The following is a 14,125-nucleotide window of genomic DNA, read 5'->3' on the forward strand; positions in this document are numbered from 1 at the left end:
TCAAGGGCTGAAGCAGAACACCCAGCACCTCTGGTATTTCCATGTAACCATAGAGTACTTTAATTCAAGGGCTGATGTGGAACAACGGGCACCTCTGGAATTCCCATGTAACCGAAGAGAACTGTAATTCAAGGGCTGATGCAGAATATCTGGCACCTCCTCTATTCCCATGTGACCATAGAGAACTGTAATTCAAGGGCTGATGTGGAACATCTGGCACCTCTGGTATTCCCATGAAACCTTAGGGGTGTCACAGTATTAGTTTTATGACATTACGATAACCTTCTTGCCAAATGACGGTATATCATGGTTATCGCGGTATAGCAGGTGGAGTTAACTAATCTTAACAAATATTTTCTAAAAGGTCATAAATTGTCAGATTTATCAACACAAACAAAATCAGGCACCCAGGGCCAGAATTGGGCTTTTCAGCATACTTTCCACTGAAATGCCACCCCTTGCTTCCACCAAACACAAACACACGTTTGGAGAGGAAGGGGGGGGGTGGGGAGCACTTCTGCGAATGGCAAAGTAAACTGAATAGCTTTTCTTAAGTGGTCATTTAGGCTTTTAGCTCCCCCACTGGCTACTGGTGAAGATGAACATGTTGCCATCTTGATAACCTGCATGCCACAGATCAATGGAGGCTGATGGTAGTATACGCTTGTGCGCATACACACACACACACACACGGACGCACTCTCTCTTTACGTTACAGCCTTTAGTTTACTTGCAGGCCAAAAGGTGTTCAGTAATCACGGACATGTTACCCTTTGGTATGGCAGCAGTGAATACCCACAGAGATTAGTGAATTTCGCAGTGTGACTTATATGTAAATTCAAGGATAGAGCCAGAGAAATCCCCCATTGTCATACGTTTAGCAAACATTATCCATTATAAATATATAAACCCCAAAGCCGCCAACCCAAAATAAACCTTTTTCCTTCTTGGCACTGTATTTATTCTTCCTATTGCTAACATATTGATTTTGTGTCAGGCACGTGTGGTTTATGGAATGGCATTAAAAACTGCTCCAACTGAAACTACTTTGCAGATGGCACATCCAACAGTGCAAGACCAAGATAGCACAGCACTTGCTTACTGCAGCCTTTCCAAATCAGATTGAAAAGCACACTTAACGGTATAAACGGTATACTAGTACAAACAATGTGACGGTTATTATTGTTCAATTAAGTGGTACACGGTATCTTTAACGGTATACAGTTATACCGTTACATCCCTAGTAACCATAGAGAACTATTATTCAAGGGCTGATGCGGAACAGCGGGCACCTCTGGTATTCCAATGTAACCATACAGTATTTTAATTCAAGGGCTGATGTTGAACACCTGGCACTCCTGGGCTTCGCACGTAACCATAGAGAACTATCATTCAAGGGCTGATGTGGAACACCGGGCACCTCTGGAATTCCCATGTAACCATAGAGATCTGTAATTTAAGGGCTGATGCAGAATACCTGGCACCGCTGGTATTTCCATGTAATCATATAGAGATCTATAATTTGGAAGCACCATTCCGATGTAATCACAGAGATTATAATTTGAGAGCGGATATAGAATTCTAATTTCCTGCTTTTACCCAGTACCCATATTCGAAACGGTCTCCAGCTGTAATGTTACTACTCAGTAGTATGGCTCTGTCGCTCCTGCCCTAAATATTTCCGACTTCACCCCAACAGCTGGGAGGCTGGGCCCCCACCACCAGTCTAAAGTTGTGACCTTTTAGGAAATAAACGAAGCGTTCTTCTAAGGAAAGTGCCTGTATGTTTTCCTTTCACCATCATGGCACTGTTCCGTGCATTAAGCGGAGAAGAAATGGAGGCGGTCGCTAATGCCTCGTGAAACAACATTTGTTGGTGATGTCTGACAAGTGACTGGAAGAATCTAAGAATTTCAAGTAGCTAAGCAACCCTTAAAAGCCCAGGGCCCAGTGCCGGATTAAACCCTTGGGGGGCCCCAGGCCGTAGAAATGTTGGTCCCTCCCACCCCAAATTATCTCCTAATTTTGTGCACCGTTTTATTTTGATCCATTGTCGCGTGGCCCCTAAAAGGAGTGGGGCCCATAGGCTGGTGCCTACTAAAGGAGTAGCCAAATAAATGCGGGCGGTTTTCACACCTGGCATGAAACGAAATAAAATCTAGTTTAAAATGTATGTTAAATATAATATAATAATCAGCAGTAAAAAGATCAGTAAATAAAAATATCTGCATATAAATAAAAAATCATATCAACAAAGGTTCATGTAGTTTTCAACCCTGACGTTCCCTTGAAGAAGTCCATGGTTCTTATGTATTCATTAATTTCATTAAATCATTCTAATGACAAGACCTCAAAATAATAATATGTTGTAAAATCAAACAATGTTTTCTCAGCAGTAGGTGTTCCCTTCAGGGTATTTATAAAAAACAATCGGAGTCCACATGTCTGAAAGTGATGAGGTGGCTACACGCACGGCTCACAGGGACATCTACTGGGGGTGGCGGGGGAGCAGTATTGTCCCCATCACCTTTTAGCACAAGAGAAATCAGCCCCGGCAGAGCCCTGCCTGGATAGCAATGTTTGGCCGGTAACAGAGCTGAGACGCAGCTAGCCCTGCCCACTTGCTATGCGATGATCAGCCATGCACCTGTACACAAGGGTTTCTAGGCGCCACTTAAAGCACTCTTGCTTAGACTCCATTTCTAAGGCATACTCTGGTAAATTGCTATGTCTCTTCTCCTAGCTTTCGATGTCTAGACCTTCACAATATTGGGAGGCCATGTCTGGGCATGTCTCATTTTTGGTTTTTGGTTTTTGGTTTTTTACTGAGTTTGAGCCATTTATAATTGTTTAGGACCTGTGTTCGTGTGTATGATTGCTCTGTGGCTAGACGTGTCATTTAAAAGGCATTTTAAAGTTTGTAAAGGGCATTGACTTTAACCAGAAGTAAACCTCTTTTCATGAAGATAAGGTGTCCATCTTATTTTCAAAATACAGAAAAAAGTATTCAAAAATCCACCTAAAAATGTAACAGAGAGATTGTAGCATAACAATTAGCCACAAGTTAAGTCACATTAGATTGTTAGACCGACCTTTGGAGCGCAAGCCAATGTTTAATGGCCATTGGGTAAGGTTCTTGGGCCAAACCCACATTATAAAATCACAGTAGAAGATTAGTAATTTTTGTGAATCGTCCAAGTGTGAACTCACATGGGCCAATTCGCAGAAGCATGTGTAACTTCTGCAGTACAAATATGGATCTCTCTAAGTAAACAGATATGGAAAATCGACATCAGCCACAGGTGGGTGCAGAGCGCCAGCTGGCCACATGCAGATATGGGAATGGGATCCCTGTGCGCCTTTGTGCTTCCAGAGGCGTGGCCAGAGAGTAATGCGCCTAAATGGAGACATCCGTACAGCAAGCCCTTTACACATGTCAGACGTGCCATGGGTTAATATGAAAGCCATATAAGGGTAATTTCTTCACCCTGTCTGTCCTGCCACCATATAACAGTACAACAGCACACCACAATGCACAGCATGAGGGCTGCTGTACAATGTTAATGTGCACATCTTTTACAGGGGTACACATAATTTGTAGGAGGTATCAGGGGAAGGCCCTTTAAGGCCTGGATTAAATGGCATTCGCACACAGGGCGGGGGAGCCAACCAATCAGGTTGCTTGGATCGTGGGCTGAATCCCATGATCTCAGCCCACGTTCCAAGCAGCCTGATGACTGCTTCCCCAAACTGCCGTCTCCCCCCCACCTTCCTTCCCCTCGAGGTTTTCAGATCCCTTTGCACCTCTGTTCCCACTTCCTGGTTGCTTCGGTGGTGACGTCCAGCCGCCGCTGGTGCTCTGTGTCCTCGCCGGCTGCCATGGAAATGGAAGAAGGGCTCCATACCTTCTTCCAGCTCCATGGTGAACATCTTGGTTAAGTATTTTGTTTAAAGGAACGGGATGCTGCGAGGCGTTCCATTCATTGAAACAAAATACATTGCTGTTAGCACCCCTGGTTTCCAAATTGAAAACCCAGGGTGCTAATAGCAATAGGCACCCATTCTGGGGTATTCACCAACTGGTAACAGTGCCGGGGCCCAGCATTAAGGCTTCGCGCAGGCCTATAACATGGCACCCTGGCCGTTACCAGCCATTGAAGCCCCCAGAAGGGGTGCTTATTGCTGTCTGCTGTCACTGGTAAGTCTCTGTTCCTGAGTGTTGGATGTGCCTCATATTCATGTAAGCCCACGTTCGTGCAATTTGCATGCCCCGTTCGTGAAAGTGGGACCTGCCCATTGTGTGCTCCATTGTGACTCATCACTAGAGTATCCATTGATGGTCAAAGCTAGACTTGTTGCCACCTTAAGCTTATTTTTTGCTCATTGGTTCCCAGCAGTTATCACCATGACGCATAGGAGCTTGTGTTGACTTTCTACTAACTTTATAATGCCACACCGTGCAGGTGCACAGTCTGCATACTCCCTTGGTCCCGACTTATGCATGCATAATATCTGTCTGGTGTTCACTTTCCTTCATAAAGGTTATGCATTTTCAGTACTCCCATTGACCACCTACCCCATAGTTTGGATCCAAGAGGTAGCCCTCTTTAGAATTAAGCCAGCTTTCCGCCTGCTCCACCTGACGCCGCAGCAACTGAATCTCCAAGTTCTCTTCGTAGAGCTGCTTCCTCATCTCCCAACACTCGCCAACTTTTCTCATGAGTTCCGATTGCTCCAACAGCTTCTCTTCAATCTGTCAACACAACAGTACACATAAAGCCAAAGGGCATTCTTAAAGCACCTCCTATCGTATTAGAAGTATCCCCCACTCAGGCAGAGCCCTAAATCCCTTTGTTTACTAAGGGGGGACATTATGAGTTGGCTGGATTTTATTAACAGAAATTGCACCGGAGGAAGTTACCACCGTCACCAGCAGTTTTCCTGACCATCTGCCTAATTCATAGATACCAAAGACCCCAGTGTTAATCAGAACAATACTACTGAATGGTGGTATTCCAGCAATAACAATTCCTGTTTTTTAAAACTTCTTTTATTTTGTTAATTTCCACCATCACCAAGTGGTGGAAAAGGATACTGCACAGTAGTGGACCATACCACAACTCTACATTTATAATGCAAAAAGGGTAATTCATGAAGTAAGATGGGTAATATGGCAGTAAACAGAGGGACGGGTTAGGTGCAGAGCTGGCCTTTTAAAACTCGGAAGGAGCTGGCTATGTTCAAACATAGAAAGAAATATACCTTAAGAAAAGGAAGAATTCAAGAGAACAGATGAGGAAGGGTTTAGGGTGAAAGGATCGAATACAAAGTTTCTAAATGCAATTTCGTTTTAATTAATCTTGTTGTGAACACTATCAAAGGAGCATTAATTAATGCTAGATCTCTTACAGCCCACGCCCTAGAGGTGGTGGACCTCATCCTAACTCATGACCTGGACTTTATGGCCGTCACGGAAACCTGGCTTCACGCAGCCTCTGGACCCCTACTCTCGTTAGCCATTCCAACAGGCTATAATATCATCAGACATGACCGCAATACCAGCCGATCTAAAGGTGGTGGCATTGCCATCATCCACAAAAACTCCCTCAACTTCCGCCTCTCCACAGTTCATCAAAAATCTCATGTATGGAAGCCGTAACAGCCAAATTCGCCCTCACCCCTAACCACACCATCTCACTTCACCTACTCTACAGGCCCTTAGGGCCATTATCCACCTTCGCTGAAGACCTATCTAACATTCTGGCAGACAACACTAAAACCAATTCCCAAATTATTGTACTAGGTGACTTTAACCTGGGACACGCTGACCCTAAAGACACGGCTGCCCTGACGATCGACAACCTGCTCACTAACTTAGGCTTTACTCAGCATATCAACACCTCCACACACTCCAAAGGTAGAATCCTTGATTGGATAGCTGACTTCAATTGCGGAATCAATGTGGCAGCTAACCAACCCTGTGCCTGGACCGACCACCACTTAATCACTTTCAACATCCCCGCCAAAACCATCAGCTCCACTCCAGATGTTGCACCTGCTATTCCCACACGAAATAAGCGCTACATAACTTGTGACAAACTCCTCCCTCTCATCCTTCCAGTCCTGAATGAACAAGCGCTATTAGGCACGGACCCTACTGTCCTGGTTGACACCTTCAACCATACTATGCTCAAAGCCCTTGACCTCATTGCCCCATCTAAATTGAGAAAACCTAAACCACAAGCTCATCTCAACTCCTGGTTCACACCCCAACTAAGAATTCTTTGCAAAGAAAAATGAATCGCTGAATCACATTGGAAGAGTAACCCCTCAGAAGTTAATAAATCAAGTATCATTCTAGCTACGCTAAATTATAAGGAAGCTATACTCCAGGCAAAACAAAACACTTACAACAAACACATTGAGCAAGCTAAATCTAATACTAAAGAACTCTTCAGAATATTGAAATAATTGGAAACCCCTGTCACTGCACCTGACACTTCCATCAAAGATAGCACCTGGTGCACTAATATCCAAAACGCTCTCCTTGTTAAGATAGCCACTCTCCAAGTCAAAATTAACGATAAACAGGCTAATCTACAATCTAACCTGCAACCCAACTCTCTTCCAACTATAAACAACTCTTTGCCAGACTCTTTGACTCCGTTCAGCTTCTCACCCCTATCTATCACCAAAGTGGAAAATATTATTAATAGCCTTAACCCTTCTAACTGCCAAGGGGACCTTTGCCCAGCGCCCATCATCAAGGAAGCGGCCCACGAGCTAGCTCCATTCATCACCACTCTCATCAATTCCTCCTTCAGCACGGGGACTGTACCGGACAATTTGAAGGATGCCTGGGTTATCCCGCTCCTAAAAAAAACAACTTTGGATGCCAATATAGCTACGAACTACAGGCCCATCACCACAGTGCTTTTCTTACTAAAAATCCTTGATCGAGCTGCATACCTACAGATTCAAGACTATCTTGAATCCAATAAACTCCTGGGTCTAAGGCAATCTGGGTTTCGGCCCCGTCACAGAACTGAAACTGCCCTCATCGACCTTAAAACACTGATCGAAGATTTAAGAGACAAGGGCAAACTTGCTCTACTACTTCTTCTCGATCTCTCTGCGGCTTTTGATCTCGTCAATCATCAAATTCTGTGTCGGCACCATAAACTAGCCGCCCATTTTTCTGATAAAGCCACAGCCTGCATCAGTTAATTCCTGGACAACAGATCGATGCGTGTCTTCTCTCCCCTAGCAGCAGCATCGCCGGCACCTGTCACCTGCGGGGTACCACAAGGTTCTTGTGTCCCTCCCACGTTGTACAACGTGTTCACAAAACCTCTATTTGATATTTTGGACTATCTGGGTGTCACATATATTAATTATGCTGACGACACCCAGATACTCATCCCAATCTCAGGAGACTACGTCGCCGACTCTCTCTCGGTGAATGCCATCTACCAAGTCATCCAAGCCTGGATGGCGCAACACGGACTCTGTCTGAATGATGAGAAGACAGAGCTCCTCATTCTCGGCTTTCCTCAAAAACTATCCAAACTGGCCCCTGAGTTCAAGTCCTTCATCATTGATGGTAACACTATCAAGGCCTCCAAGGACACTAAAACGTTAGGGATTTACCTCGACTCTACTCTATCCCTGGTTAGACAAACCAATGCAGTATCCTCTGCAGCGGCCTACACCTGTAAGCTCATTTCAGCTAGCTGCCCTTTCCTATCACCAGCCAACTGTGTCACACTTGCCAGGACTCTTGTGCTGTCAAAAATTGACTATTGTAATGCCCTCTATTTGGGCACCAACAGATGTAACTTAAACAAGTTACTAATCATCCAAAACAATGCTATTAGAGCAGCCCGCAACATCCCTAGGAACCAACACATCTCAGACACCAGACGTAACTTACGCTGGCTCCCCGTTCCTCAATGAATTACACTGAAAACACTTGCTCTCACTCATAAATGCTTATCCAACCAAGCAACCTCCTACCTAGCCAACGGATTCGCCCTCCACAACACCAACAGACCTCGCAGAACTGCTCAGACCAACTGCCTCTCTATACCACGGTTCAACCTTCAAAGATTTGGCGGAGCCAGCTTCCCAGTAATGGCGGCGAAACTCTGGAATTCGCTCCTCAACTTGCTAAGATCTGAACCTTCCTTCCATAGATTCAAAAACATGGCCAAATCCTGGTTAACCGCCCAAGACCCATCCCCTACCAGCCAATCACCCCCATGCACTAGCCACCGCCTCACCTCCTGTACATAAGCTATGACCTTCTGCTCACCCGCAATTACATTATGTATATATGTTTATAACTGTAACTGTAATGATAAACTGTAATTTAAACTGTAATTGTATTGCACCGTCTGCCTTATCATTTTGTAACTAAAGTACGCGCCCGGATGCCCTCGGGCCTGGTGCACTCGATAAATAAAATAAAATACAAACACAAATAGTTTCTAATCAAAAGGACCGGAAAAAAATTGAACTTTTTTTTGTTGGGGGGGGGGGGGGGGGGGTCCTCCCCCCAAATCCCCGTTTTTTGGGCAAAAACCACAAATATAACCTATACCAAGGCCAAAAAAAAAATGTGGTCCTTTTGAGTCGAATGTATTGTATTCAACCCTTTTGAATTCGACCCTTTGACTGGACACCATGAGGAAGTAGTCAAGGAAAAACTGCACGACTACGTGTCGAGGAGAGAGGGTCATGAGAGGCAACAGTGGGATTGGCCCTTTGGAACAGGAGAGCCAGATGGTGAAAGGAAAAGAAAAAGAAGACATAAAGGGATGCGTTGAAGATCGGGATGATGAAGAGGGAAAGACAAAAAAACTTTATCAATAGCTGAAGTGAAATAAGAAGCAAAATCACAGGAAAAAATGTAAGGTTTTTAGAGAAGACTCAGGACCCTGAGGTGTAAACAGTTGATTGGGAAAAGCTCAAATATGTCAAGGATGAGGAGAGAGAAAAGTAGCAATAGACCGATGTGAAAAGGTTCACAGTCATAGGAGGTTTGCAAAGAGCCCGAAGTTCAGAGGAAGAGTTGGACTTTTTCCAACACGACTCGGCTTGCCATAAAATGTGATGAGTAGCTGTGAGAGACGGAGAAAGGTAGAGGAGCTTTACAAGAAGGAACAAATAGTTACAAATGGTAGAACAAATCCAAGGTTGATGTAACAGGAGAGGATAGAATAGTTGAAGAAGAGCAAGGGTGTATATAAGAACATTCTGTAAGAGAAGGAAAAGAGAGATGCCAGATGGAAGTAGAAGTCAGTCAGTCAGTTAGTCAGTAATACTTTATTTCAGCTAAATCGCCATAAGATTGCATACAAAAAAAAGTTTAAAACAAACAGACAATAAAACGTGATAGATAAAATGATGATTATACATTTCCGGACTGATGATAAAGTGCCAATGCCCTGTGTGAGGCGAAGTAAAACCACATTGCTTAGAAAACATTCACAAATAACATTTACTTTGTGCATTTAAGAGCTCACCTAAAATAAGTTACCATGGTCCATCCAACCAATGGAGTATTCATCATCAATCAATAAAAGAGAGCAACACTACATTGGGCAACTCCCTTTCTTCTCAGAATAGGAATCACTGATGCCGTTCTACTGTGAACGTATACCGGACAAGAAAATATAAAGTGTAGCAAATCCTCCTTAGCAGCACCACAAAGTCTGCTTCAATTATTAGCAGTTGCACCGGAACACGTGGCCGGGATCTCTCTAATAGGTAGACAATTGAATTTCGCTCAGGTTAACAGAGAGCGTTCATAGTTGTAATCAGAGACGTTTAAGTACGGCTGTAAGGTGTTAAAGGATATAGTTGCGTGTCACTGGTCGCTAATTCAGTAGATTTGTGTGCAACCTTTGAATAGAGCCACAGTTGATTTCGTAATGGAGTTAACATAACTTAGAAGGTTAGTTGGCCTAAAGTGCTGCTGTGCATTTATTTTTGCAAGAAATGTTTTAACGTGCTTAACCCATGGTATGTCCATTGTGGAGCTATTATCTAGCAATGCGCTGATGATAGTGTATTACAGGTGCTAATTCAGTGCCAGATAGGGGGTGCTGCTACCACCTAAGGGAGTAAGCAGGAGGGGATGGGGCACCACCAAGGAGGGAGAAACACGGGTACACAAACAAACTGCAGTTACGCTATGAAAGAAGGTCACACAGGGAAATGCGGGGGTAGGGTTGCACTTTGTATGCCATTGTCCCAGGGAGCTTTTGTGTATTATTACAAGACAGGGAAAAAAATCAAATGTAAACACATTTAGCAGGGTTGCCCCCGTGTTGGGACTCGCCCAGGAACCTGCTCTGAACCTACGATCAGAGCACTATGGGTCAGGGAGGAGAGAAACAGATCTCCAGCAGTGTGTCACCGGCAGATAGAAGCAGCTAAGACAACACTGGGTGATGTAATGACAGGGTGGCCAGCCAAACCCACAGGCACTCAGGGGAAGAGGGGAAGTGGACCTGAGCCTGGGAACCATTCACATAGCTTCAAGCACCTGTTAGCAGCAGATGGATGTGGGAATGAGAAGCTGAACAGAGTGGCGTTCCTGGGAGGACCAATCAAATGGTAAGTTTCCATGTCCCAGGGAGGTGGCCAGCCTTCAAGGTATCCACTGCAAGGTTTGAGATGGCTGTTATCCAGCAGGGTACCGTATGAATATCTCCCTTCCCACCAGAAGCAGAGTGTCTCGTGTTCCATTGTCAATGGTGCTGACAAATGGCAGAATAATAATGTCCCAGTGGCCAGCACAAATATTATTTCACTAATTGCAAACTGTTTCCGGGAGGGCTGAGAAGAAATGTGGTGCCACATGGGGAGGCAATTAGTTGAGATACTTTTGATCTGTTTGCTCCAATCATGTCCTACTAACATATGTTTAGCTCTAATGGTATGACGTAGTCTAGCCAATGGGTTTCTTGGGAAACATGTGGAAACATGAACATCCTGAACTAAAACTGTGTCAAATGTTTTGACCATTGTATTCATAGCATAAATCAAATGTTCGCTGTATACCCAGATGTCAGCTCTCATCAATCAGTTCCAGTCCACTGTTCTGCTTGATTTGTGCTCGCCCAGCTGTTATAAACAGCATTGTTTCTTGCCCGGTGTGTGCTCCTTTTTGGGTTACGATTTTTATATGGTGGGAGGGGATAACCCCTGATACATTTTTGGAGGACGCAACAAGATCATCAGTCCTCCCGGTTAGCTGGGGGTATCCAGGCCGCCCTCCCTGGGGGCACGGGTCCAGCAACCACTTACCTGACCAATGCGCATCACAGAGGAGGCCCTGTAGATGCCGAGTTCACAGTGGTCTGCCTGGTCCAGAGCGGCGCTCGTGCTCAGTGGGAGGGGTGAGCTCATGCTGGAGGTTCGGTTCCGAGGGGACTCAAGGGTCTCTAGGGCATGAGTATAACCATGCAAGAATGTGTTGCATAGTGGTTGCATGCCCACGGCAGGGGAGAGATAGATTTTTATGGTGTCTAGGACGCATCCTGAAGGAGGGAATACAATGGGCCATAGTAGTATTAGAAATGAGCACATACCACCCAATAGTGAGTGGGCGCAAGTGTGGGGGTGCCTGCATTAAAGTGGAAGAGGTGCGTAGTATGTGGCGAACCCGATGGATGGGAGTTGCATGTAGTATCAGCAATTGTATAGTTGCGTCATTGGGGTAAGAGTTGTGTCATTTCATTTTTTCCTGTTCTGTGGGTATAGAGAGGGACACTTGTGTGGTTGTTAGTGTTGTCTTATGGTGTGGACCTGTGGTGGAAGGTGTGAGAAACCTGAGGGTGTTCTCGCATCTACTCCCCCTGGATCCTCTATGCAGGTGGCCACGAAAAGGCCATCGCTTTTTGGATCCTGCCCCTGGGGGTGGACAAGTGAGGGAGGATCAGCTGGATGGAGGGTCCTTGGGGATTGGAGGTGGGATGCCATCAGGTAAGACACAGTATTGCACATCCTCCTTTCAGGAGGGAACACCTACCCCAGAAGTGGTTATGGGATATTGTTTGCCATGTTCCCTTGTCTCTCAGAAGAGCAGGAGATATTATCATCCCAGATGTGTTACAAAGAGGGGGAGAAAGATTTGGGATGTTGTCCCTTGGGACAAAACACAGTATGCTCCTTTTCCTCATGACAACCAGCCTAACTCTCCACCAAACGTTATGGGTCATTATAAGGCAGTTCCCCTTTATTCCTCTCTTGGGGTACCTAACAGTACTGAGACGAGGAAGAAACAACTGACAGCTATGAACATTACACACTTTCCCCACTAAAGTACTGAGATGAGGAAGAAACAACTGAGAGTAATGGACACCACTTACTTCCACCACTTTGGTACTGGGACAAAGAAGATGCATGAAGGTCAGGCATGTCCTTGTAATCAGAGTCAGGCCGCATTAATGAATGCAGGCAGTGAAGACTATGGCAGGCAGAGACTGAGACAAACTGACTGCCAGGATGCTTGCGCCTGACCCCAAGATGACAGCTGGGAAAACTGAGCTCTTGGGATGCTTTGGCAGGGATGCAGGCTCAATCAAATAAGGCAGTACATGTAAATTGTGCTTGGGCATGTGATACACTCTAGCTTGGTGAGTAAAAGGAAGAAGGTTCTTCTTGGTGCGGCCACCCTACTACTGTGGTTTAGAATAGGGACTGGGTGTTCGACTAATGACATCAGGTACTGAGAAAAGTAACTAGAAGTTATGTTTCTGTTAGGGGGTTCCCCAAGGCCTTTCTACTCCCCCCACTCTCCCCATGCACCCCCACCCCTAAAGACATACACACACACACACACACACACACACTCCAGAAGGGAATGCTAAGTCACACATGTATGCTAAACCTACACAAAGTTGACCACGTACTTCATAGGTCTTGAACTTGTGAATCTTGACCAATATACCTCCTGAGACATGAAGTGTCCACTCTCCACCAGGGTATCGCCAGCCCGTTGCAGTACTTCATGCTTCAGCCACTGTTTGTCGATTTCTCGCTTGTACTCATCGTGACGCTTGATCAGGTGCTCGGCGCCAACAATATCGCTTGCAAGCTCTTCGGACATAACAATGGCGTGCATTTCCTTGGCCCAAAGCCTACCAAGAAGGATTTCAAATTGTTAATACAGGTTGAACATCTTCCATTTATAAATGTGCTATATTCTGTTTTTCTGATGTCTTGTTGATCGCAGAAGGTACTTATCCAGAAAAGTGGAGGCTTAGTATATCAGAGCACCCCAAATATCCAGTCCTGCCTAGAAACTGTATCCTACTCTCTTCTCCGCAAAGTGACAAAGGTAGTGCTGTGGAAGAGGACATCAGCAGTGCGGAGTCCTTGAATGATTCCAGGTTCATTGCCGTAAAGTGGAAGGTGCCATCAAATAGTGGAATTAGAAGCCTCGAGAACCAAACTCACTGATGACGCAGTCAGATGAGTGAGGTTGTGGGTGGGTGGGGAGAGATACTGGGACAGTCAGGTTCTTGAAGAGGTCGCACACATTCTAAGGGAGTCAGTATGGCTTTTGTGGATTTGCTACCAGGAGTACTGTATGCAATAATAACCAGTGATGCAAGTGATCTCCTGCCGCGTCTGCATGGCCAGGATTGGTGAGGCGAGGTATGAGTGTCGGTGTAATTGCAGTTTAGTGAGGTCAGCCAGAGTGTATTTCAGATCTACTCTATGTCCATCTTCCCAAATGGACCAAAAAGCTTAAAACATGGGGTTCCCATCTCTTCTTGAGGGATGGAAGTGCACGTGGTACAGCAGCAGTTCACATCTATAGTGCGCCCGGGAGAAACCATGCACACATGGGTCAGGAATGACCCTTCTGCACATTGTGGAGTTGCAGGCACAAAGAGGTTTGGAATGTGAGCATCAGTTAAACTCACATTCTCACTCCAGTGATGGCTTCCATGCATCTTATCTTTTTGCCCTAGAAGTGAGCGCGATGCACTAGTTACATAGGTACGTTTTTTGTGACTTTTTTTTACGTCCATCTGATTTATAGGAGCAATTTCAACCCAGAACCATGCCGTTTTTACCACATGTGGTGTTTCGAAAATGCTGCCTT

The 14,125-nt window shown here is 45.2% G+C and overlaps 1 protein-coding gene and 1 long non-coding RNA gene across 4 annotated transcripts in view; one reads left to right on the forward strand and one right to left on the reverse strand.

Moving 5' to 3' along the window:
* The window catches only part of LOC138527558 (uncharacterized), a 167,848-nt gene that overhangs the window by 86,909 nt on the left and 66,814 nt on the right, over nucleotides 1–14,125 (forward strand). The window lies entirely within an intron of this gene.
* SPTBN5 (spectrin beta, non-erythrocytic 5) overlaps nucleotides 1–14,125 on the reverse strand; it is a 1,050,196-nt gene that overhangs the window by 84,507 nt on the left and 951,564 nt on the right. For 2 of the 3 annotated variants that reach the window (XM_069638812.1, XM_069638811.1), the window contains exons 56-57: nucleotides 12,962–13,151; nucleotides 4,577–4,753 (exon numbers count right to left, since the gene is read on the reverse strand). In XM_069638812.1, the coding sequence (XP_069494913.1) occupies nucleotides 4,577–4,753; nucleotides 12,962–13,151 (367 nt within the window). Of the gene's footprint in view, nucleotides 1–4,576; nucleotides 4,754–12,961; nucleotides 13,152–14,125 lie in introns of those variants that run through there. The other variant, XR_011283950.1, reaches the window with a different exon arrangement.

The sequence above is a fragment of the Ambystoma mexicanum genome, chromosome 14 (assembly GCF_040938575.1).
Source record: "Ambystoma mexicanum isolate Mex_15411 chromosome 14, UKY_AmexF1_1, whole genome shotgun sequence".
NCBI classification, from domain to species: Eukaryota; Metazoa; Chordata; class Amphibia; order Caudata; family Ambystomatidae; genus Ambystoma; species Ambystoma mexicanum.